Source organism: Abramis brama (genome assembly GCF_963993115.1).
Source record: "Abramis brama genome assembly, chromosome: 19".
In the NCBI taxonomy this organism is placed as follows: domain Eukaryota; kingdom Metazoa; phylum Chordata; class Actinopteri; order Cypriniformes; family Leuciscidae; genus Abramis; species Abramis brama.
In genome coordinates, this window is record NC_139981.1 from 13,074,826 (window position 1) to 13,101,022 (window position 26,197).

General features: G+C 36.9%; 1 protein-coding gene across 6 annotated transcripts in view; it reads right to left on the minus strand.

Moving 5' to 3' along the window:
* The window catches only part of phactr2 (phosphatase and actin regulator 2), a 39,863-nt gene that overhangs the window by 11,179 nt on the left and 2,487 nt on the right, over positions 1–26,197 (minus strand). Inside the window, exons 1-7 of one of the 6 annotated variants that reach the window (XM_084092556.1) lie at positions 14,982–15,300; positions 8,590–8,757; positions 8,195–8,269; positions 7,364–7,501; positions 4,097–4,324; positions 2,673–3,144; positions 711–886 (exon numbers count right to left, since the gene is read on the minus strand). In XM_084092556.1, coding sequence (XP_083948682.1) covers positions 711–886; positions 2,673–3,144; positions 4,097–4,324; positions 7,364–7,501; positions 8,195–8,269; positions 8,590–8,757; positions 14,982–15,024 — 1,300 coding nt within the window. In that variant the 5' untranslated portion in view covers positions 15,025–15,300. Of the gene's footprint in view, positions 1–710; positions 887–2,672; positions 3,145–4,096; positions 4,325–7,363; positions 7,502–8,194; positions 8,270–8,589; positions 8,758–14,981; positions 15,301–26,197 lie in introns of those variants that run through there. The other 5 variants (XM_084092557.1, XM_084092555.1, XM_084092554.1 and 2 more) reach the window with 5 other exon arrangements.

The window sequence follows — 26,197 nt, forward strand, 5'->3', positions numbered from 1 at the left end:
CTGTAATTTATAGATAGATGTAAAATGTAATCTTTAGCAAATCTCAAAATCACAAGTTTTCATATTGCACATTATAATGTTGTGATTCCTAATTCACTTGTAGCATTTAAAATGGTAAAGAATTTCAATAGGGGCCATTTATCAGTTCTTAGCCCTGATCGGCTCATCTGCATCGGACAGAGCTTTAGCACCAATGCAACCTTAGAATAAACTTAATATATTTGCATTCTGACACCAGTGAAACATCTTCAGATTGCAGTGTGGAAAGAACAGAAAATGAGAAACAGGCGTCAGTCTTTTGCAGGAATGTGTCTGCTGCATTTGTGTACTGGCAGCAAAGTCTGCAGAGTTACCAGCATGTCAGAAAGTAACGCTGACTAGAGGCAGCATGTTTTTCCAGTTTGACAAACTAAAGGCTTGGACATCCGCTTTGCCAAAATTCTTTGAAGTTACAAGAGAAACTTCTAAAATGCAGTTACCAAGAATGAAACCTCAAAGAAATGTTTCGCCTGTACTTGTGTTACGGGTTTTGATTATACATAAACATCAGGCTGACGACACGTACATTTCCTAGAATAATCTACATGCATATCCAGAAAAGCAGAATATTTAAAGCTTTTCACTTACATGATTTTAATTTGGCTCAATTTTTTATTGGACAGAAAATGAAGAGAAACAAGGGGTTTAAACAACTACACTTGAACACGTACTAGAGGTATACTCATCATCTTCGTCCTCCTCTTCTTCGTCCTTATAGAGTATAGGTCCATCTGAATCATCCGAGTCGTTGGCCTGGTTTTCTCGAATGGAGTCAGGAATGACGGTCACCTCAGGGCTTTCCACATTGACGGTTTGTTGTCTCTCTCCCTCTGCAGTCCCAACAATCCTACAAAAGGCCAAACACTCATTTAGTTTACCTAAAATATTCATTAGGATGAGCAGTTATCATAATCAGGGAAAGAGGACAACATACTCAAGACTTTAAAGAGGTCATAACATCATTCATTTTTTAAATTAATATTTTCCCTGAGGTCCATTTATAATGTTAGTAAAGTTTTTTGTGCTAAGAGAGTCATAATATAGTTTTTCATGGCCATTTTCTCTCCTCTCTCTGACTGTTTGAACTAAATGGTTTGTTTTTGGCTGCTGTGCCTTTAAGAAACTGCCACTTCACATGCAAGATGATTTCTGCGCTTCAGTGATCACACTTTTTTAAGTAGCACGTGTCCTGTTGATTCATTTTGATATAACACCTTCAGTGCAGTTGTAATGCTACATATATATTTATGCGATAATGTTCCAAACAAGACAACTAACAATATTACTAAAACTTTATCACTAACCACATTTCCTATCACACAAGTTACAAGATCAAAGTCTATTTGATGTATCATGAAATATTGGTTACAAAACCATTTTGGCAAACTATAAAAATATAGCACAACTAAAAATAAAGAACAATGCTTTAGCCTGAAGTTATATTTCAGAAATAGTTGCACTACCACTCAAAAGTCTGGAGTCAGTAAGTTTTGTTTTGATTTTTCTGAAAGAAATTAATAATGTTATTCAGCAAGGACCCATTAATTTGATCAAAAGCAACTACATATACTTAAAGTTAAAGTTAAAAATCAAATAAATGCTGTTCTTTTTAACTTTCTATTCTTCAAAAAAATCCTGAAGAATAAAAAAAGCATGCTTTCCACAAAAATATTAAGCAGCACAACTGTTTTCAATATTGATAATGTGATTAAATGATTACCTTTTTAGCACCAAATAAGCATATTATTATGATTTTTAAAGGATCATGTTTCCAACCACCTATTTTTTATGCACATTTTGGAATATCGCATTAAAAATGCTGGTTAGAAATGTTAAGATATGCATAAATTATAAAAATGCGCATGAAAAAACCTTATGCTCTCAATTGATGCATACAATAGTGGATGTGATTAGATAACTGAACTAACCAGCAGACCAATTTCATTGCACATAATCTCAAATGTTGGTTTGATCATTCTGAAATGCCTGAGCCAAAGTCTGTCATCAGAATAATTTGGTATAATTCCCTCCCAGAAGTGTCTCACATGATTACATTCCCAAACACCAGGCATCTGAATGCAATATAACATGACAGCATTTATAGTGTTCATCTGCATGCTCTGAGACGCAAGTCATTTATGATGTAGGAAAAAAGAGCCACCATTTCTTCACCGATTGAGGCAACTTTTTATTACAGATATTTTGCCAGGAATTTCCCAATTTCCCAGGAAGAGGACATTTTGTTCTCTTGGACAGATGGGAAGGAAACGCTGCTTTATTCGCAAAATTTGTATGCAATATTCCAGTTTTACTCATAAGTTAAATTCGCAACTTTGGGTGGAGAAACAACGATTGAAGACTGCTGAAAATTCATCTGTGCCATCACAGGAATAAATTACGTTTCAAAATATATTCAAATAGTAAACAGTTATTTTAAATTGTAATAATATTTCACAATATTACTGTTCTACTGAATCTTGGATCACATAAATTCAAAAAGTAATCTAACACACACAGCATGACTTACTTTTAGGGGAAATATATTGACATGCACATGTGCTATATAATCAATATTGAAGGCACAACATTAGAGGAATACAAATTTTACAAAAAATAATAACATGTAAACTGACCTTTGTATCTGGTCTGCCGCTGTCCTCTCTTTCTCTTCTTCGCTCTCTGTGCTCACAGGTTCACCTAAATTGTCTGAGGAGAGTTCATTTGAGGATCCAGTGAAGGATGTTTCCTCTGTGGCTTGGTTAACATGAGGCTGACTTTTGTCCATCTCGGCAGAGGACTCGGAAAGTTGATCAGCACCCTTCCCATCCTGAGATTTCTCCTCTGCTTTCTCATTAACATTTGAGGTCAATTCTTTTTTCCTTTGGTCCTTTTTAGAGGAGCTTTCCGCAGTCTCGGACGGGGTTTTGGAAGGGGGCCGCGGTGACCTGGAGGGTGCGGGTTTTTTGGCAGACTTGGCTTGTGCTGCTGTTAGCTCTGAGTTGTTGTTCTTTGGGGTTTTCGAGCAGGTCGATGAAGATGATTGACCCGAGGCCTGAGTGGAACTCTTGGATGTGCCTGCAGTTTTCTTAGGATTCAATGTTTTTGCTGTGAAGAAATTCAGAGAAATAAGAGAATTAGAGATCTTAAAACGATAAGTTAATGGCTACACCAAATGGCGGTGTTTTAAAAGCTTTTTCTAAGAATAGAAACGGATTACTTGTACTAAGACAATGACAGAACTAAAAGATAACATCAGATATAGTGTATTTTCACATGCAGGTTCACCACTAAAAAACAAACTTTCTATGCGAAGGTCACTGCTGACCAAAGATATGAGTTTAGTTTGACATTCACAGGAGCCAGGAAATTCAAAACACTATAAAACAAATAATCTAGGGTTCTCACATCGAGTTATGTATTCATTTGCTGAAATTAAGAATATTAAAACATTACGAATGAATAAATAATAAATCTATAAAAAAGTGGAAGGGAGGAAGCTAAAAGAGGAAGCTGTCAAGCCACCAATGATGGGACACAATGGACGGTTAAAAGGATAAAGGAACAGCACAGTGTGGAACAATAAGCCCCTGTTTATACACAATTACATGAGTGTGGTGTACATGCACAAAGTCCTGGTTACATGCAAAATGCAGCACATTTATTATACCATTATATTCAGACACAAAGGCAAACATCAATACAAGATTATAATATGTTTAACAATGAGACATGTAACGCAAGCAGAATAACAATACAAGAAAGCCATACTGGGTCACAAATGAGTCAGGATACCACTTTGCACAGTACTGGACAACATAAACCCAAACTAGTTAAAGCATGAATCCAGCAAACTGCACATTTGCCCATTCTCAAACAAATGTAGATAGATTTTGCTGACATTTCTGACAGCTTTTTTTTGTTCTTCGAAAGACCAAGTTGGTTCCCAGCTTGACTTGTCAGGGGGAAAGAGGTGCAAGCAGGAACCCCTCCATGCAGAGCTTGTTCCCCACACATGCAATCACAATGCTCTATTCTCAATACTGACACGTGTACTCACCATTGCCACGAGTGGCAGTTCGGGTGGTTTGTTTGGGTGGAGGAGCGGAGACCTGCTTATTGGTGGTCTTGGTTACCTTTTTACCCCCTGCTTGGCCACCTTTCTTCACACCTGAGCTTGTGGCCTCACCAGAGGGTTTTGGGAGTGTGGTCTGTTGTTTTTTAGTAGGGGTTTTTGGAGCGGTTGACTCACTGGTCTTTGGGCTGGGCTTGCTGTCATTCCTCTCTACTGAGCACAGAGGAGCAGAGCACCCTAAACGGTCATGTCAGCACATAATCAAATAGTATAAATAGAGAATTTAGCTTCTAATTGGATAAGCTATGTTTTAAGCCATTTTTAATACACAAATATGACCACACATACATTACATCAAGTAGTAACTGTGAACTATATTAATTGGCTGACAAATTATATATATTGTCATATATAATGGCATCATTTTATTCAGCAAGGAAGCAATAAAATGATCAAAAGTGACAGAAAAGACTTTTAAATTGTTATAAAAGTTGTGCTTTTGAACTTTACATGAATCAAAGAATCCTGAAAAATATTTGAAGCAGTTTAAACTGTTAAGCATTAAGCTGTTTTCAACATGATAATAAGAAATGTTTCTTGAGCGCTATATCAGCATATTAGAATGATTTCTGAAGGATCATGTGACACTGAAGACTGGAGGAATGGCTGCTGAAAAGTCTGCTTTGCCAAAAAAGCGTTTATAATGGGTGTTCTTGCACAGCGCAAACGCCTCAAGTTGCTTTAAAGGACAATTCCAGTGAAAAATGAACCTAGGGGTATTTAACACATGGTTACCGAGTCGATCGTTCCCTGCGATGCGTTTTCATGAAAATCGAATGTATAGAGTTTTATCTTTAAAAACAGTATAGCTCATAGCAGTAGTATATGGGGCATAGAGTAAGTAAAATTAAATCGCTAGTTAATACCACTAACAAGGCTCAAAATAGCCTCACACTAACACGGTAACATAATGAGGGTCCTTACATACAAACCGAAGCATTGAGAACTTTGTAAGTGTACAGACAGTTTAATAAGAAGATACTTTATAAAGACATTACGCGTTTACATCCAGGATCCATCTTGGAAAACAGTCTCGACTAATCGAGCCACGAACGCCGTGCTACGTTAGATTTCACAAACATAACTCCTATCGACCAGCTATCCTATCGACGGCGTTCGCGGCGTTTACGTGATGTAAACACGTAATGTACTGTCTTTATAAAGTATCTTCTTATTAAACTGTCTACTTACAAAGTTCTCAATGCTTCGGTTTGTATGTAAGGACCCTCATTATGTTACCGTGTTAGTGTGAGGCTATTTTGAGCCTTGTTAGTGGTATTAACTAGCGATTTAATTTTACTTACTCTATGCCCCATATACTACTGCTATGAGCTATACTGTTTTTAAAGATAAAACTCTATACATTCGATTTTCATGAAAACGCATCGCAGGGAACGATCGACTCGGTAACCATGTGTTAAATACCCCTAGGTTCATTTTTCACTGGAATTGTCCTTTAATGCTTTAGTGCATCGATTCCCTCAGCCTCTTCAAAATTAACCCCATGAAAAATAAATTATTTTCATTGGTTGGAGGAAAAGTGGTGGAAACAATTACAGAACTGTTGTAGAACATTAAAGAGGAAGAAATTATACAAATATAATTGGTGTTGACGTTTCCCTTGCATATCTTGTGTGCCCACAACTTATGATGAAAAGAAAACTTCCAAAATGATGTCAGTCTAAATGGCACATTACCCATAAAAGGATGCAAAGCATCAATACAAAGCATAACATCCATCATGTTATAGACCTTAGCTTCAAAACCAAATCTGCTGAACTATACGGCACATTAGACACTAGTCGGCACCTCACCTCTTAAGAAGCTCAACAATCAAGAGATGTTCATTAATGACACATAGAACAAACTTCAAAAGAAACAAAAATAACCTTCTCAGGAAATGTTCTTGTTCTACAAATAACTTCATTTGTACTGTTTATTAAAAACCTAACCACATTTTCACCACATTTCACTGAACAAGATAAAACTGTTGCTCCAAAGCTGCTCACACTTCCTCTAAATAATGCAGTTAATTTCTATCTTGTGACTGACAGTCTTTATCAACCCATTTTGATACATTGCTCTTTGCACACACATTGATTTCCCTAATGTTGTTCAATCAGGCCATCCTTAAAAATATTTTGGTTTGCAGTAACAGCAAAAAAAAAGAAAAAAAGGGTCGGTAGGTAGGTATATATTTTTTTTATATATATAAAAATAATATAAAAAAGTATATTTTTTTTAATAAAAAAAAAAAATCGTGGTCGGGGGTGGGGGGGTGGGGTGGGGGGGTGCTGAGAGAGAGAGAGAGAGAGAGAGAGAGAGAGAACATTTTTCACCGATGTCTAGGGGCTGTTTACACCAGGCCACTTCATGCGTTTTCTCAGATCGGATTGCAATCTGATTTATCAAAACGATTCCATTTACACCTGGTTATATCTGATAATAACATGGCATATAGCCTATAACACGCTCTCACATGTTTATTTTTTAATAAACCATATTCAACAACATATAAAAATGAAATAATCTTTAGAGTAATTTGATAAAGCCGCAGCCATCATTACCAAGCGCGAACCATTGACAGTGAATGAAACGAAGCGAACTTAGCCTACAGGCCGTATGTGATGCGTAAACCAATGGTGTAAACATAATCCGCGCCACGGGTTTTTATTTAAAAGAAAGAACGTAGCTTATGTTTGTATGTAGGTCTAGGCAATTTATATTCACAATACTTAATAACTATTATTTTATTGCATTTGTATTAGTTGTTTGAAGAGTTAAAAAAAAATAGGTCGGTCTTAACGCAAGTTTACAACCGGCAAGTCGGTTGGACTAAAAGGGAAAATAAATAAATAATTGGGTTGGTGCTAAATTGACAGGGTCGGTCGGGTTACGGCAAACAAGACTATTTTTAAGGATGGCCTCACAATGATATATGAAATGATATGGATGGTGTGATGTGTAAAAATTAAATTGCAACAAAATACGGTGAAGAAATTTCCCAAAACTACAACATAATCATGCTGCAAAACCTATGAAAGGGCCCTCCAGTTAGACTAAATAATTTTAGTCATTAGTGGCTTGAGCTTAAAACATAAAAAAAAATACATTATCGGTACGGTTGGACATGTTGAAGACTCAACCATCTTTATTTTGCCCAGTTTGACCAGATTAAACAGAAAACTGTACCTTCTGGGTCCTCTGCCACTGCTGCCAAGTCTTTTTCTTCAGGGACCAGTTCTGGTGTTTCAATGTCCACTTTGACCTTTTCAGTAACTCCACTGGGCAATGCATGACCATTCAAGGTCTCTGTGTTCAAAGGATCATCTAAAGATAGACAAAAATGGCTCAGTTGTCATGGAACCAATACGACATGCCTGCTATTCAGTAAAAACACAATTTTGTTCCATTAACATTTAAGTCATCCTGCAGATGTTCAAAGACTGAGAGCTCAATAGGTCGGACTGTGATTTTCTGAAAGGCACTACATATAAAAGTATTAGTGAGAGACTTTACTCTGACTCCCTCTGCATTGAAGAACAGCAGAATCCTTCCCAATCTTCTGGCTCAATTTTATCATTTTGGATGTGTGTGAACAGCAAGTCCAGGAAGTTCTTAGCTTTTATTATATGGATAACATCAATAAAAGCTATTTAATGGAAAACATTCCTGGGTGGTAGAATAAATTAATAATCTTTAATTGAATCTTTAACCCCCTTTGCTTCTCATTTGTTTATGGTTACTGGCTATGGTAATGCATTTTTCTTCCACTGTAGGTGATGGTACCATAGTGGTTACAGATTAAAGATCGCATCCGATAACCCACTAGCACCACTTTACATATGAAGTACAGAGATCCTTTAACCTCATTTAAACATGGGTTGCTGCAGGGAAATGCCTTTATATTGTATTATAAATCAATTTAGACAATAAACAAACTGATCATTCTAATGAGTCATTCCTTTAATTTCACAGAAAACAGCTCAGCATCACATTCACTTGCTTTATTTAAAATCTCACCTTGGTCTGGAATAAGGACACCTTTCCTTATGAGCTCTTCTCGAGTTTGCCTGGTGGATATTTTCCTCTCCAGAACTATAAAGATGAAGGACATATCAAGACATCATTATATCAAGAACACTATATGGTTACTATAGTTCACAGAGTTCAGTAAAAGTGCAGGCTGCTGCCAGCTGTAATATGTTGTGTGCAATAAATTTTATGATCCGTGGCGTGTCTACCGTATCCATCCAACTTAATCACCACTTGAATATCATGCTGGATGATGTTGTGAGGAGGCATCAAGAAAAGCCAATAGGGTATCAATGTGATAACTACATTCTGAATATACTGTACATAGATGGATGTACTGTCCCAAGCATAAACATAAAAGCAAAATGCTATTAGGGATATACCTTTGGAGAGGTCCTGAAACTTATCACTGGTCCTCTTCTTTCTCCATTTCCAAGGTTTAAAGATCTTGCCCAGAGAAGAAAGCTTTCCACCCTTTCCTTTCAGCTGAGAAGACTGCGAGCTTCCCACCACATCACAGTTGGCCAGAGAAGATTTTTCCAGACCGTCCACTAAAAGTGAATCAAAGCAAGGAAAAATGAGAACATTGAATGAAATGACCTCAGGACAATGGAAAATAGCCAACAGATTTTTACAACAGGAAATACTTGTGTGAATGATTGTTTCTGACCATAACAACATACATTAAAGGGTTAGTTCACCCAAAAATGAAAATTCTGTCAGTAATTACTCACCCTCATGTTGTTCCAACCCCGTAAGACTTTCGTTCATCTTCGGAACACAAATTAAGATATTTTTGATTAAATCTGAGAGCTGGATCACTCCTTCATAGGCTGCTAGGTTATTGATATCTGCCAGCCCAGAAAAGTTAGACATTGTTAAAATAGTCCAAGTGACTACAGTGGCTCAACCTTAAGTTTATCAAGCGACAAGAATACTTTTTGTGCGCAAAACCCCCCCCAAAATAACGACTTTATTCAACTATTCATTTTCTTCTGTGTGGGCCTCTGAGTGAAGTTACATAGTGTAACAGCGTAGCGCTTCTGGGTTGTACGTCAGAACATAGGCTCACTATTGGCCGACGCTGGTCATGTGTGTGATGCTGGACAATTCAACCCAACAATACAATTCAAAACAATACAACCCATAAGCGCTGCGCTGTTACACTATGTGAATTCACTCAGAGGCCCACACAGAAGAAAATTAATTTTTGCTTTTTTTGGCGCAGAAAAAGTATTCTCGTCGCTTGATAAACTTATGGTTGAGCCACTGTAGTCACTTGGACTATTTTAAACATGGTCTTTACTAACTTACTGGGCCGGCAAGTTTTGATCCCAAAGAAGCCTATGGAGGAGTGATCCAGCTCTCAGATTTAATCAAAAATATCTTAATTTGTGTTTCGAAGATGAACGAAAGTCTTGGTTGGAACAACATGAGGGTGAGTAATTACTGACAGAATTTTCATTTTTGGGTGAACTAACCCTTTAAGGCACCCTCAAGCAGCAAGAACAACTAGCTGACTCTTTCCATGAATAGCATACAAAAACTGTATACAAGAGCCTGAAACAAATTAATACTTTTACTCAAGCAAGGACACATACAATTGTTCAAAAGTGACTTAAGACATTTACAATGTTACAAAATATTTCCATTTCAAATAAATGCTGTTTCTATTCATTAAAGAATCCTGAAAAGAAATGTATATCTCAGTTTCCACAAAAATTATTTAGCAGCACAAAGTTTTCAACATTGATAATAAGAAGAAATGTTTCTTGATCACTAAATCAGCATATTATAATGATTTCTGAAAATTCAGCTTTGCCATCACAGGAATAAATTACATTCAGAAATATTTTAAAATAGCATTACTGCTTTTACAGTTTTTTTTTTTCATTAAATAAATGCAGCCTTGGTGAGCACAAGAGACTTCTTTCAAAAGCCCTCAAAAATCGTATGATCCGATCAACCAAAATGCATCTTAATACAAGATGTAAACAGGGCCTTAGTCAACAATGACCCTTAATCACAGAACAGATTGATTATTTTAGGTTAGGTGCTCACTTGAAGTGTAAGGTTTGCAATTGTGATTCAGCCAAGAATTGAACTCTCTTCCACCCCACCCTGACAACTACATCATTTCTTCTTAGCTTGCAAAAAGAAGACATATTTCCACATGGCCCATGCGAAGAGATATTAAACCCGTTCATCAAACAGGCTAATCCAACAGAACAGCAGACCTAAAGTCACAGACACAACTCGCCAGATGAAGTGTAAAATGATCACAAGAGCATTTTCCACACGGCTAAATGAGATCAAAGAATTGAAAACAATAAACAAAGAGTCAGGCTCCAAAGCAGTGACACCATTTATCATTTTAAGAAATGCATACACGCTTACATTGTTCTCAACAGAATTACAGCAGAGACCCCGGTCAGTGTGTGCATGTGTCATTGTTATTTTTGCCAGATTTTTCATACAATGAAAGTCAGTGGTGTCCAAAGTTGTTCGTTAAAATCTTTTTTTTTGTGTTCCAGAAGAAAGTCATAAAGCGCTGTTATAATAAATAAATAAATAAATATTTACAAGAAAATACGATTCCAGAATTTATTACAAAATTTCATGTTTAATTCAATTTGTTAGGCTACTTGACATTTCTTCGTAATTATTTGTTTCAAAGTAAATCCTACAGCATTTTTTTCCAGTGATGTCTAGGAGGACATGAAAGTGAGTAAATTATGAAAGGAGAGGAGAAAGTAACTTCCTGGCTCTTGAGTTTGAACTATGAGATTGAACTATGATTCAGATGGAAAATAACTTTTCACAACTGTCCATTCGCGTACACTTTGTATAGGGAGTGGCAGTACTAACTGCACAATTTACAAGATAAATAAGATAAATAAACAGTAGCCAAACAGTTGATGGGCCCCATGGATAAGAATTGGAAAAAAATACTATGGAAGTCAATGGGGCCCATCAACTGTTTGGTTACCCATATTCTTCAAAATATATTCTTTTGTGTTCAGCAGAAGAGAGAAATTCATACGGTTTTGGAACATCTTTGAGGGTGAATAAATGACAGAATATTTGGGTGAACTATCCCTTTAAGCACCAAAACTACACTTCAGCTACACATCAATACACCACTTACCTGGGCAATGAAATGCTATAATCTGTTAATATGGCCGCCCAACACGCACATCTTCCACAAGCATCATGAAACATCAAAATCTGACCAGCAACCAGGATATTTTTCACACAGAATGGTGCGAAACCCAAACACGAAGCCCGTTTTTCACAATGCACGGAGGGATTTCATTAGCGGACACATGTAACAGGAATGTGCTAGATAGCATGTCTGTGGTCTTTTCACCACCATCATGAGAATGCCAAAGCGCCTCTTCACTAATCAATTCTCCCTAAGGAGCCACTGACCCTAAGCTTCATTGGCCTGTCAACAGCCAGTTGGCCACTGATTGGATTATTAATAGAATGTGTTACTCCCAGAACTCCCAGTGATGAGAGCAGTCCCTGAGATCAAAACCTCAGAGGATCAAGCACAATGAACACAAAGAGGACACCGGTTCACAACTGAGCAAGCAGAATTTGAATCTGAAGGGCACAGATGAACATGTGTGGATGCTGCAGAACAAAAGTAGAGCCACAGTACACTGTTGAAATGTACAAAATGCCAGTTTGATACTAACCAACATGAGGGCATAGTTGCATGGAATGTTTTGCAATAAAAAAAAAAACACCCACAATTTTTTATTCTGTCATAATTTACTTACCCTCCTGTCGTTCCAAACCCGTAAGACTTTCGTTCATCTTCGAAACACAAATGAGGATATTTTTAATGAAATCTGGGAAATTTCTGTCCCTCCATCGACAGTCCACTCAACTACCTATTTGCCGAATCAAAAAGTTCATAAAGAAATAATCCATAATGAACTGAGCAGTTTAGTCCAAATTGTCTGAAGAGACACGATCGCTTTATATGATCAACAGATTGAATTTAGGCTTTTATTCACATAAACATTCACCAAACATCAGTTGTGGTAAATGGAAGGTCAAGGTCAAGGCTTGCTTGACGTGCGAGAACCAATGTGGTTCATTCTCGTGTTACACAGCACGTTTGAGCTTCTGCAAGAACCAATAAGGTTTGTACAGTTGAGCTTTTTATGTTCGCTGATCAATGTTTATATGTGAATAAAAGCCTAAATTCAACCATATTAATCATATAAAGTGATTGTGTCTCTTCAGAAAATTTGTACTAAACCGCTCAATTCATATGGATTAGTTTTACGATATCTTAATGAACGTTTTGAAGTGACAAAGTAGTAGTTGTGTGGACTGTCAGTGGAGGGAAAGAAAGCTCTCAGATTTCATTAAAATATCTTAATTTGGGTTCCGAAGATGAATTATGGGTTTGGAACGACATGAGAGATTTTTTATGTTTAGGTGAACTATCCCTTTAAGATGTTTAAGTCTCTGACATAAACTAAGTTCTAATTCAGTCAGTGAAAACTCAAACTCCAATTCAATTCCAATTTGCATAATGTTTTAGCAAAAATATATCTGTTCATTAATTTGTAGTTTTATAATGGAGCATATAATTGAAAATGACTAAATATACTTCCTTGTGTTCATTTATTGAAAAAATAGGGTAAAAACAGAAAACACACCTTAATTTGGGTCTTGGCTTAATTAGTAGTTTAAATGAAACAATGGTTGCAGAGCAACTACATTATATAAAATATAGCCTATTGAATATCACCAAAATGCTGAAAAATATAAAATTGTTTTAGCCATACCATTCAGATCTGTATTGTGGCAAAAATGCTGCAAATATTATGTTTTATATTATCTCATTTGAGTTTGTACAGCTGACTAAATTCCTCACTTCCTCTTTTGTATGGAGAGGCCACTGAAAATGCATCAAACATGACAAATAATCATGAGGACCTGAAAACAAAAGACATCAGTTATTAAAACCTCTAAGGCTTTCAAAGAAGGCATGTGAGACTTAACGGTTAAAAAAGTTCACGGGAGTCATATTTTAGTGCAGCTCATATCAATATCCCTGACAGCATATTTCTTATAAAACAATCACACATTTGACTTGCCTTATGCTTCTAAAAATAAATACAAAGCAGCTGTAAAGAGAGATCTGGGGGTAAGTGATGGCTAAAAAAGCCACTCTGCCTGAAAATGAGTTCATTGTCTCAATACTTTTTTTTAAGTCTTGCTAGTCAACAAATGAGCAGAAGACGTTTATAAAAGTGTAAAAGTTGCAGCTTGTTTTTGACAACAGGTAAGTGGATAAAGGCAACAACGAATGCTAAATCTAGGACTGTATTAAAATTTGCTGGCAGCATTTGAATACCACATCCCCAGTTCCTCATGATACAAGGAAAATAAAAAAAGGCAATTTCAGTCAACACTTTGTTCCCCTATTGACGGACAGGAAATGCTTATGATTTTAATGGCCTTTCCTATAAAATGATTTAAAAGAACTAGACCAAAAACAAAAACAGCACTGACGATTTCTGGATCTAACTAATAGAGAAGCACTCAGTGCCATTCAACCAAATCTTCGCTCTGCCAAAATAATGTGCAGTTTTCATTTCTGTGGCCTTTCAAATCCAGTACAGTTGCTAGGCTATATATTTCAGACCCAGTCAAAACTATTTAAAGCATGATTCAGTATTATTTAAAAGCACCATATGCATGCTGTTCATGAAAACACAATAACATCTGATCAACCTTCTTTTGAGAGCTGGTAAACTGATCAATAGAAGCTTTTATCGCTTTGGCAACAATGGAAATTATGGGGAAATGAAGGTAGTGGCAAATCTCGTGATTCAACATTTGGTTCAGAAAGAAGCTTAATATTACAATTACAGTGCATTGTGGAGTACTTGCTTGAAATTCTTGCTATCGTAATTTGATTGTAGTGCATTCTAAAACACTTAATTTACTGTTTCTTTTTTAAACAAATAATTTAAAATCAACACTCTCAACAGTCTCCAGCCTCAGAGAAACTGAACATGTCACACCTGTATTAAACGTAACCAAAACCAGTAAACCTGCAGTTTAGACATGGGTTTCGATAATGAATAAACTTACACTGTTCTTTGTTCAATTTACTGTAAAAATAGAAATGGCAACTGCCAGGAATTTACCATAAAAATACAGCGATGTTACAAGGAGAATGTTTAGCCTCTTCTAAATCATCCGTAAATTAGAAGATAATAATTTATACTTAAACCCGAATTAGGAAGTACATTTCCAACAGCACTGTTTTGACAGCACATTACGAGAAAGAGAGCAAAAGTACACAGTGAAACAATCATTTCCTGAATGCACGAGCCAGTACATTTTTGTTTTTTCGTCCTCTTCAAGGGAGGATGTTATAGTTAAGTTAAGTTAAGTTAAGTTAACTAATCCATCAACGCAAACACCTAAATTCGCCGAAAGATACGCGTGACAAAGTCGTACTTGTTGATCGTTTGCTCTACACGCGCCACAAGACAAACCAAAATCCACGCGCTTGTTTATAATAATGGGAGCGTTTTGGTACGTCTCATCGCGTAGACATTATCAGATTAGGTCAAAGCCAATGTGCAAACACCAGACTTGAAAATGAACTTGGTTTCCCGCGGAATCGGACTTAACTAGCCCTAAAAAGTCACGTCTTCCCTCCCTGGCCGTTTATTGAAATAGCGGTGTGGGTGAGTAAACAGCGAGTCAGTGAACAAGCCCTTCATACACTTACCGCTCGTTCTCTGAGACAAGCTGGAGACAGATGTCTGGCCCATGTCGATCTCCAATGGGCCGCTAAACAATAATCATACGACGCCCCAAGAACTTGTACAACAAAGCCCACTCGATCGACATAACAGGAGACTCATTTCCCTCCTCCAACTCTGAGATCAGCTTCTTAAAAGAGCTTTTCCATATGTGAACTCGCAAGAAACGTAATCGAGCTCCGAGTCTTCGGATTTAAATGCCTGTCATTCCTTTTTTGCAGACTGAAGTTTTAGCAGTCAGAGGTCATAAGGAGGAAGTTTCAAGCCCCTCCTCGCCTCAGCCCTGCTTAAAGCATGGAAATGTATGTTGGTAAAACACATAGGCCATGACCAAAAGTGACATCATTAGGAAATACTAGTGCTCGTGCTATTTTCGACTAGCCTACACTGCTTTATACATATAAACAACATGGTTTATTCTGTTCATAATGTCTTTTGCTAACTGTCAAATTACATTTTAATCGTCATTGTGGTCAAGAAATGACTAGTGTAAAAGTTTCCCTTAGTTTTACATCTAACTAAAGAGAGTCTAACTATAAAGCTGTATAAAATATGTATAGCCTACTAAAGATCATTCATTATTGATGATTTCAAGACCTGATTGTTTGAATTAAAATTTGTAAAACGTTTTATATAAAAAGGACTTTAAGTTTACCTTATTGTTGAAAGTCAGTTTCTGAATAGACAATTGACCTTCAATAGCGGGGCATGTTGTCACACTGGAACTGGCCATTAAACAGGCTGTCAAATGCTTTCAGCAAAATGTGAAAAATATAAAAATATGAAAGATTAAACATTTTATGAAACAGCAAAAAATAAATACTGTAAAATACAAAAAAATAACATTGGCAATTGTGTTTCAAATAACAAATTATATAAATTAAAACCAATGACAACCTGCCCCGGCCTGACTTGAATGAAAATACCCTTGAATTGAGAACACTGTTCAACCTTTCAGCTACCTTCATTATATACAGCTGACTCTGAGTGAATGTTATTGTGGTTTTATTGTTCACAATAAACCATATTTAAGGTTTGACTATTTTAGGTGTTTGAAACCAACATCTAAACCGAGCACTAGAGAAAACACTCAAAACCAAATAGTTATTAAAATACAGTCCTTTTGACAACTTCCATTTCTCCTTTACATCCCATGAGAATAATATGCTTTTTTTTTTATAACAAAACAATAGGTTTTATAGTGGCAAATGCTAACGCTGCTATAATCTTTAAGTTTGCTTGTGCCTATTGCTTTGTTTCCTGCAAAAGAGGCCAAAAGCCCCACAGACTTAGGGCTCGCACTCCCTCCCACAATCCCCTCTTCCAAAGCAGAAATTGTGGGAGGGATTCAGAGCAGGAAGTCTTATGGAAACAAGCCAACTCTAAAGATGTGAGCTATTGTTTTGCGCACAGCTAAGCTGAATGTTCTCATCAAGTATGAGCTCTCCACCCCTTCCCCTCCTTCCTGAAGGTCCTCCTCACCATCATAACACCATGACCCTGAGTACAACAAGCTGCAAATAGTGTGATTTGTTGATGTAATCTTTGCATCATGATCATATGATTTAAATTTTGTTATTCATTTTATTCAAGAGTGGTGAAATAGTAGTATAGAGGTTTAGTATAAAGTTAACAAATAGGGGAAACCAATAACTGCAGAGCTACTGAGTAACACTGTCACCACTGTACAGCTTTTTACTGAATTTTCAGTATTTTTACTGAAGAACATACAGCTCTGGAATATAGAACATAACTTCAGGAATCATTAAATGAATTGTGGTTAATGAATTTCATATGTTAAATTAACCAACACCCAACATGTTAATTCCGTTTAAAAAAAAAGTTTGAAACAAGTAGCTTTGTCATAATCAAAGTAGAAGTATCGTAAATATCTTAGCGAATATTCTGTTGGACAACAGGGGGCCTATGTGAGCCAAAAAGGACCCTGAGATGTAAATGGGCTTTCCCTGCATAAACATTGTTTGTTCAATTATAAGAAAGACTTTTAACATACATATATATATATATATATATATATATATATATATATATATATATATATATATATATATATATATATATACATATACACACACACAGTAGAAAAATGTTCCTGCCTTACATTAAGTACAATCAACTTGGATGTTTAAGTCATTTCAACCTAAATTACATAAAACTGACTTAAAAATGAATTGAATTTTGTATAACTTATAAAAAAGTTGAAAATTGCTTAACTTATTTTGATGAGTTACAGCAATGCAATAAAAACATAAATGTTGTCACTTATTGATCATATTTTACAGTGTACACTTGCCGATGCTTTGGCGATTTGACCAAATGGAGGGCCTTTGCTGGGGTTAGCAGAAGCCCTGAATGGCTGGTAAGTGGTCAGAGTGGCATGTCATTCTGATATCATGGTCTGTCTGCATCTGTTCAGTTAACACTGACAGGGAACCATCTGTACTCTGATAACATTTCACACGCATCACATATTAAACACATAAGACAGACACACATAGACTCCACTTAAACCAAACTACTGCCAAAACAATGCAGTTATAAGCGCACATTCATTTTAAAATCACCTTTGATTTTTCCATGCGTTCTGCAGATGGTCATGCCAAACAAACGGTTTATTTTTAGCCATGGAAGAATAATAGTAGAAAGAATATCTCCATGCTAAAGAATATCTCTGGGAAACTATTATAGACAGCTACATTAGTATGCAAACAAAAAAAACGTAATCACCATAATCCTATAATGGATTCCTGATCGATTATGGCCATGGCCCAGGTTTAAAAATAGAAGGGCCGTATGGAGCGTCACCAAATCAAAACACACCTCCTCATACCCTGAGAGTATCCCGGAGAACGCTGCCATCTATTGACCAAATGCGTGCACTCCGCATGCAAATATCTAATTTGATTGAAAACTATTCATCTCTGTTTACTTCTCAGGATTGATATATGGTTTATGAATACGTTTGCATGTATTTTGTTGCTATTTGATATATCTCGGAATTTCAGAAACGTTCATCACAAATTGTAATAAGTAAATCTGTTCAATTAAATAAAGTGAATTCACTTACAGGCACGATTGTTGGTCCACATGCACGCCATACAGATGCTCTACCGGGTCTCTTTTGAGAACAACTTAATCTGATTTCCAGTGTAGTCAGATATCCCAGGAGACACATGTCTGGACTTACTGTAGAGAGAAAAATCTGTCCATTTGCTCTAAAGTGCAGCCTGAGTGCATATGGGAAGACAATAATGGCATACAGCTAATAAGTATAAAGCGGATCTGTTTGCATCCCATCAACAAAAAAAAAAGTTTATACAACGTCTGTGCATTAGTTTTTAATACACTGCTCATCAGCTCATGATCTATCACTAGCTTTGCCCCCCTTATATTGTTAAATGTCTGCATTAGTATGATGTAGATTTGTGACAATGCCAATAGAAATGATCACTTCATGCCTTTGGAGTTCACCCACAATCCCCTAAATGGGTGCAAGGACCGTCGAAACGTAAATGCAGCATCACTGGAAAAGATGTAGGAAAAGCTCATCAATTATTAACTGCCAATCTCAGCACAAAATAGCAGCTAATTATTGTTTAAGTGATGCCATTTAGTTCTTTCCGCTGCTCGGATGATTTATTTATTAACTCTAAACCCAGAGAAAAAGTTGTAGTGTGTTAGAAAACAAGATTATTGCACCTCATAATGGTATACAAATATATAAACCATAGAATCAACTTGCAAATTTAAGCAAGTTGCTGAGATCTAAAGATAATTATCTCATGCACGTTTCTATAACTACAGTAAGATGCATGAGACATAAGCAGTTTTGTTAACCAAGCATCACCTAAAAACATAAAACATTTCAGAGCAAACAGATGAGGTATTGCTGGAAATGTTTCTGTAGACTTCTGGCTCCTTTGACAACGAGGTATGGAAAACCATGTCGATCAATACTTGACATCCTGCCTGTAAGTGTTTTTCCCCAGCACGGATGGCTTATTTGGAAATCTGGGACATTTAATAATAGTACATCGCAGGGGCAGTGGAGAGCATTAAGTTTCACTAATCAGAGAAACAAATGCTGATGATGCTCCCAACATTGGAAGGACCAACACTGTCCACCAGCACATTGATAAGAGGTATTACCAAGACACTAAACAAGCAAACAATCATTATGTTTAATGAAGGGGTGTAATACCAGTTTAACACAGTTACTTCGGATTTATCTGTCAGGATACAGGTATACACAGGTAAGTGAACTGATTCATACCCACTTAACAAAGATAATACAAAAAGACCACAAATAGCTCACATGCACATTTGTAAGCTGTACAATTTCTTTCTTCTTTGCACTTTAAATTGAAAGTAAATTACTCGCATATGCGACTAAATTTTCATGCTAGGTGACTAAATAATGTCTATAATTAGTCATTGGCTAATAAATTGTTAGATTACACTCACCAGTGTTTGAGTTAAAGGCTAAGTTTTGCACATGGTATTTTATTCACTCGCCTTTACTTGTCTTTAACACTGACTGAGTGAGCACTTGAGAGTTTTGAATAGAAAGAGAGTTTATTTTCTAAGCTACTAACTACTGCATCACAATGTAGAGTTTCGCTGACCGATCTTGGGCTTTTACTAACAACTAGCAACATGAATGTAGCATCTTGCTATATCTTTAGCTATCTTTAGCTATGTCATGGAAGGGCTCTCTGCAGTCAGACATGATTCATTTATAAATTTATGTGAGTAAAAGTATCCAATAACAGGCATTACTGAGGGAATGGGAGTATTTATGTGATCTCAATATGGCTGCCCCCATGAGGAGACCCATTCATGTAAAATAAAACACCTTTTATTCTACTATTAAAACATATTGTTAGAGTACATCATTTTAAATATATTTTTCAAAAAATACTCATTCATTTTTCTTTATTGTATTTTATACTTATATTGCTTTATAGTATGATATTGGAGAATGTGGAGCTCGTACTCAAGGAGGAAAAAACACTTTAGATTTATTTAGTGGCCCAAACTGAGCAAAACTATTATATACAATTTGGAGCAGCTGCTGCTATTTATATGGCCAAAAAGTCAAATGAGATTCTGATAGCTTGTAATGCAAAATCAATGAGATCTTTATGACATTATAGCAGGCTACTTACATAAAATGCATATAAATATCAGTTATCACTCTATAGACACTCTCATAGTCTATATCTCCCAAAATTGTGTCTTAGATTTAAATGCTGAGTTTTATTATCAAAGCTCTGTAGGTTTTATTGTGGGGGCAAAATATAGTGCAATGCATTGAGAGACAAACATTATTCTTTAAAAGCCTAATGTATCATATTTGATACTTACATATTAATATGATTTTTCAAAAAAAAAAAAAAAAAAATGTGTAGGCTATATACTAACAATATATCATTTATTTTTATGATTCTTTATAATATAAATCAGTGGGAAAGAATGTAGTAAATTGTGTAAAACAACTTTGCTGAAAAACCTTTGATCATGTTGATCATACAGTAGGCTTTATAGAGTTAAAGATCCTTCCACATATAATGGATTTCACCTCTATCAGATCGTAAACAGTAAGTCACATGCCTCTTTCATTTTAACAACAGGTTATGCCACATTTCCTGTGCATTTCCACTGATACAGCAGATCCATTCAGTAACACCGTGACTAACTTTTTCAAAGCAGGAATGACCTCATCTCAATTCCTGCCATGAAATAATAACCCAGCTTGTATGTAAATATGTTAGTGACCACGCAAAACTCCCAAACCTGAAAGGTTATGCAAACCACTCCCAAACAAATATGAATTTCCATTGCAAAATATCCTGAGGGTTCTCCTCTGTAGTTTGTGTCAGAGACATTATCACAGCGAGCCACTCACACGCACGCACACATGCACTTAAGACTTTGAAATGTATTTTAGGTAGAAAAACAGGATATCAATGCCGTTAGAAAAACTTCTGCTAGGCTATATTTTGATATACATGACACCTGTGAGTAATCCCATAGTTCCTGTCAGATTTTCACTTTACTAAACACAGATTCACAGGGAAGTTATTTCTGTCAGATTTCCTCTTTGCTGTCAAAAATAAATGACAGAATGAGAGACCAAACCAACTAGCAGCATTTCCATGCTATGACACACAAATAAGCATTGCAAATCCAATGGAACATCATATGACACAGACCAAAAATAAGGCAGTAATACACAGCACCAGAGCTTAGTCTCTATGTGTTCATTCAATGATTAAACATCACACTAACTGGATTCCCAGAATGTGAGCTGATAATGAAAACATCAACACAATGTGAGGCATGTTAAAGAGCGTACATTTCAACAGATCATCAATATCCCACGAGACTTCCCAACGACATGACCGCAATCTAACACTCTTCTTCAGACCAAAATAAGGAATAGAATAAGGTATTTTAACCTAATAAGAATGAAGCCTAATAAAAACGTTAGAAGCATTATGATCTCGTTTAAGCAGAGTATTGTATACATCAACATGCACACACTCACTTCATACACATGCTGTACAAGTGTCAAAAAGTTGAGTACTTACAGGCATGTTCCATGACTGGAAGGTTATTGAAAAAAAATCGACTGCTCCAGTGAGATGGTCTTCAGTTTCCTTTCTCACTCTTTCACTCTGACTCCCTCTCTCCCTCTCTCACTCTCTCTCTCCTCACTTCCTGTGGTGCTCTCGCAGCCGCCTTCTCTGCAGTGGTGCATGGCAGGAAGAGCGGCGAAGGCTGGAGGATGACAAACAGCCATTACCTCCATTAAAGTGAGCTGACTGACCAAGTCTGAGCCCATCAAGTGGAACCTCCCAGTCCACTGGGGCTTTCAGCTATCGCCTTTGGCTACAGGGAATGGGGTTGGGGAGGAGGGGAGAGTTGATGTAGCGTGAGACAGCTCTGTAGCCTTCCTTAAATTACTCGCGTCCAGCTGAAACAGATGACTCTAGTATTATCGCCCGGCGTTAAGTTGTTTTACACGCTATAAATGGTCAAGCGCATAAGTGAAGCACTTGCCGGTGCATGTGAGGTGCTACATTCAAAAGGAAAGTACGCCATGTCAGGGTCAAAGCAGGCCAGGGCCTCGCACAAGTGGGCTTGACGGGAGCGTCACTCGTGGGTGAGAATCTGTAAGAATTTCTTTCCACTCTATTTTCGTGTTGCAAGTGCAACCTGACGTCAAGAATTGGCTGAAGTTCAGAGAGGATGAATCACTGCATGAGATGTTCCTCTCTGGGTGTACGGGAAACAAGAGAGTAGGTTTTCAAAGCTCACATGAACCTAAACATTTTCTTGGCATTGGTCAAAGCAACTGTAGAAGCACTGGATGCACTAGTTGATATTTTATATGTGAACAGTGAGATGTTGCCATATTATTTACACTGCAGAAGTGCTTCTGAAGTGGCATTTTGGTGTCTTTGATTAATGATGCTCAAAGGTGGCATAAATGCATCTACGCAGCATTACAACTGTATACTTTGATACTATAGAGACTTGTATCAGAGCAACATAATTCAGTCTGCATTATGTCTTTAAAAATAATTTTGAGCAAGCATAGAGTGGCCTCAACTCAACTGTTAAAACAGGCATTCTACTGCACCTTTTCATCTTTTTTGCAATTAAAAACATACAAAGTATTCCACATGGATTAATACATTGTTTAATAGAATGTTCTGGGTTCTATTGGAATTTAAGATGAATAATGTAATTGTTTAACAGAGATGGAAACTCGAGTCTGCGACTTGACTTGGACTCGTGAACAACTGACTCTAGACTTGACTTGGAGACAGAGACTTTTTTTGGTATGACATTCCCGCTTACGTTCTGTCTTTACTACCCCACATGACAGTATGAAACGCAACATTTTACTATTCATTCTTAATTCATTCATTCCCTATCAATATATGCTGCAGCAAACACACCAAGCCAGTGTTATTTTATACACGCGTGATGCATCTTAAGGCACGCGTATTTATCACCCATTGGGAAAGTGGTTATATAAATGAACAATAAACAGTAACAATATAGCCAAATCTTTCCTTTTGATAATCTTCTGTGTCATTTAATTTGAAAAGCAATTAATTAATCCAAAGGTGAGCCGCGGTGTTGCACAGCTGTCAAAGGCTTGCTTGCTGTCCATTTTCAGGAAGTACACGTTTCCATGTCCTTTCCCCTTACCCAAAGTATTTGCTACCATATGCATATATTCAAATTGACCAAGTTAACTTGCATATGGACTGGATGGGCACCAGCAAAAGGGTTTATACGGTGCATATAATTTTGCACAGTCAAGGTTAGTAATATAATGTTTAGGTCTAGTGTTTATTCCAGTGCAGTGCAATGCCCTAGTTTTTTTTTTTTTTTTACAAACCGAAGATACATGTCTAAATTCTTTGTTGTGGTAATCAATATTACACTGCAAATTCTGTCAATAGAGCTTAATCCAGGAATAATCTTTAAAATTGCGATGAAACAAGTAGCGACAGATATATATATAGCCTATATATATATATTTTTTTTTTAAGTGGTCGAAGTCCAATGAGCAATTAATTAATGTTCCCTGTGTTGTTGAAACAGCACTATTGCAAGATCATAGCAACACACTTAGATATTCCTGTGTGCTTTTGTGATATTGTGAAACTAGACTGTGACATTTTAACCAAGTCAGGTTACCTTTTGCTTTTTAAGTTAACCAGTGCTGAGAGAAAAGCACATAGTGTGATGGAAATATTTGAGTCTTTCAAGTAATTATAGCGGCGTCACTGATTTACACTCTACAAAAGCAGATTATGTTATGACGCAAGCCATACCCAGCACAATTACTTTTTTAACCGTAACAAATACCATACCAAGACTGAGAATACTAAGTGATATATTGCCCTGCTGGGTTGACTCATGGGATATGTTGAGCATAGGCGCCGATTTATGTTTCTGCCGGTGGGTGCCCAGTGCCGACACTCCATACACACTGCACCCCCCCAAATAAACTATAAAAAGGTTAAGATAATCGTGTCTAAAAAGATTTTTATTGGTTAAAATCAATGGAGAATATCTAGTTTTTTTCTGTGGGTGCTCGACCATTTCCGTGGGTGCTCGATTACCACTTATGATGTGTGTTTCAGCTCGAAATGCTCATAAATCAGTAAATAAACATCCTTTAGTTAAAATGTTGAATAAATGCAGATGTCACCCTCTCAGCTCTAAAAATACAACCGAGCATAGCAATTACAGATGAAAGGCATGATGGCCCATCTTCACATGTGCCCTTTGTGTGTCTGCCGAGAACACCCACACTGTCTGACGCATAGAACCGCTTCACACTCCTACCAAAGACGAAGCTTAACACGAAGAAGGAGAAAAGGTGGATGGGAGAGTGAGAGAAGGAGACAGACAGGCTGGTGGACATAAAGGAGTCTTGTCAGGAACCACAGATATACGAATAGCTGCATTGCAAGAGCGGATAAAAATGACAAAAGCCTAAACCATCAAGTCAACATTAATGACAACCTTTACATGCCCATCGAAATTCTGGTTAAGCCTTTATTTAGAGAAAATAATAAAGATGTTTATTTGCTCCATTACATTCTTCTACCATTCTAATGTGACAAATGGTCTTCACTGTCCTTTCTCACTGACTCCCTCTGACTTATGCTGCCATTGGCATCTTATACTTGTACCATTGACAAGTTACAGCCTTGTCAGCAATATGTTAAACTGATATATGTCAGCTTATTCTAATTCTTTCTTTCTATAGGCCTACATGGAATTTTTTGTGTGTAAAAGCAACTATCATAAAAGTTAGTTCATCAATTATATAATCTATATATCACAAAGAATGAACTCAAATAACAAGTCGGTGTTGACACTCTATCTGCCATGAAACTCTATTCAAAGACTGTTAAAAATTCATCCAGAGGTGAGAGGAACAAGCTTTTAAGAGGGTAAAGAACAGAGGAGGGTGTTTAATGAGCTCCGTCTCCAGCGCATTATTAGAAAAGGGCAGCCACTCTCGGCAGCTCGGCTCCGCTGGCCTCCAGCTCTGTCATTACGTGACTAATTGTGTGCAGAAAAGGACGGCACACATGCTCACACCGGCATCAAAGGAGACAAAACCTACAATTTCATCCAAACAAACAGAGAGTGTGGAGGCTTTCTCTCAGTGCCTTTTCACCATGTCGCACAGTGTGAAAGACAAAGTGCCGGTTGCGTTGAAAGCAAACCACTGATGGATGTACATTTAAATGTGTCCCCTTCTCGAAACGCATTGACGGGATCTTTGTAAAGACTGCACATAGATCATGAAGTGATGGCAGGCAGAGAGGATGTACACTAAGTTGCATTAAGTGGTAGCAGGAACACAAGCAAGACATTATGAATTATTAATGTGAGGCTTTGCGAAAAACAGTCATGGGGTTAGACTTAAAACATTGCAGCACAGAATGATTCTTGGACATTACACAGGGGTCAGAGCAATACTGACAAGGACAGATGCTAAGCATCAAAAGAAATCTGAAGGAACACACACCCTGGTGGACACGCAGTGAAACTACATAGAAAAAAATTCTAGCCCAGATGTCAACACAGCACAAAAATCAATTCAACTGTGCTGTTGCATATTCATTAGCAGTTGCATATTTAAAATAATTTTCAGGTTCAAAATAAGTTAAGCTTTATCAACAGGAATAATATTGATTATTAATTTCTTTTTTTTTTACAGTGTGAAAGTAAAGTGAAAGTGACATGCGAAGGCCAAGTATGGTAACCCATACTCGGCATTTGTCCTCTGCATTTAACCCATCCAGTTAGTGCACACACATTAGGAGTAGTGAATAGTGAACACACACATTGCAATGATTCGCACCCAGAGCAGTGGGATGCCATTATGCTGTGGCACCGGGGGAGTGATTAGGGGTTTGGCACCAAAGTAATTTCCTACCGGTACTAGAATCGAACCAGCAACCTTTGGGTTACCAGTCAGACTCACTAACTATTAGTCCACGACTGCCCAGTGTTTTAAAATGCTACTTATTCAGGCAAAGCCAATGTGTGCTATACTGTAACAGTGTTACAGTATTGCAAAAATGACACTGTCGGTTACAATATTGTAAATGGA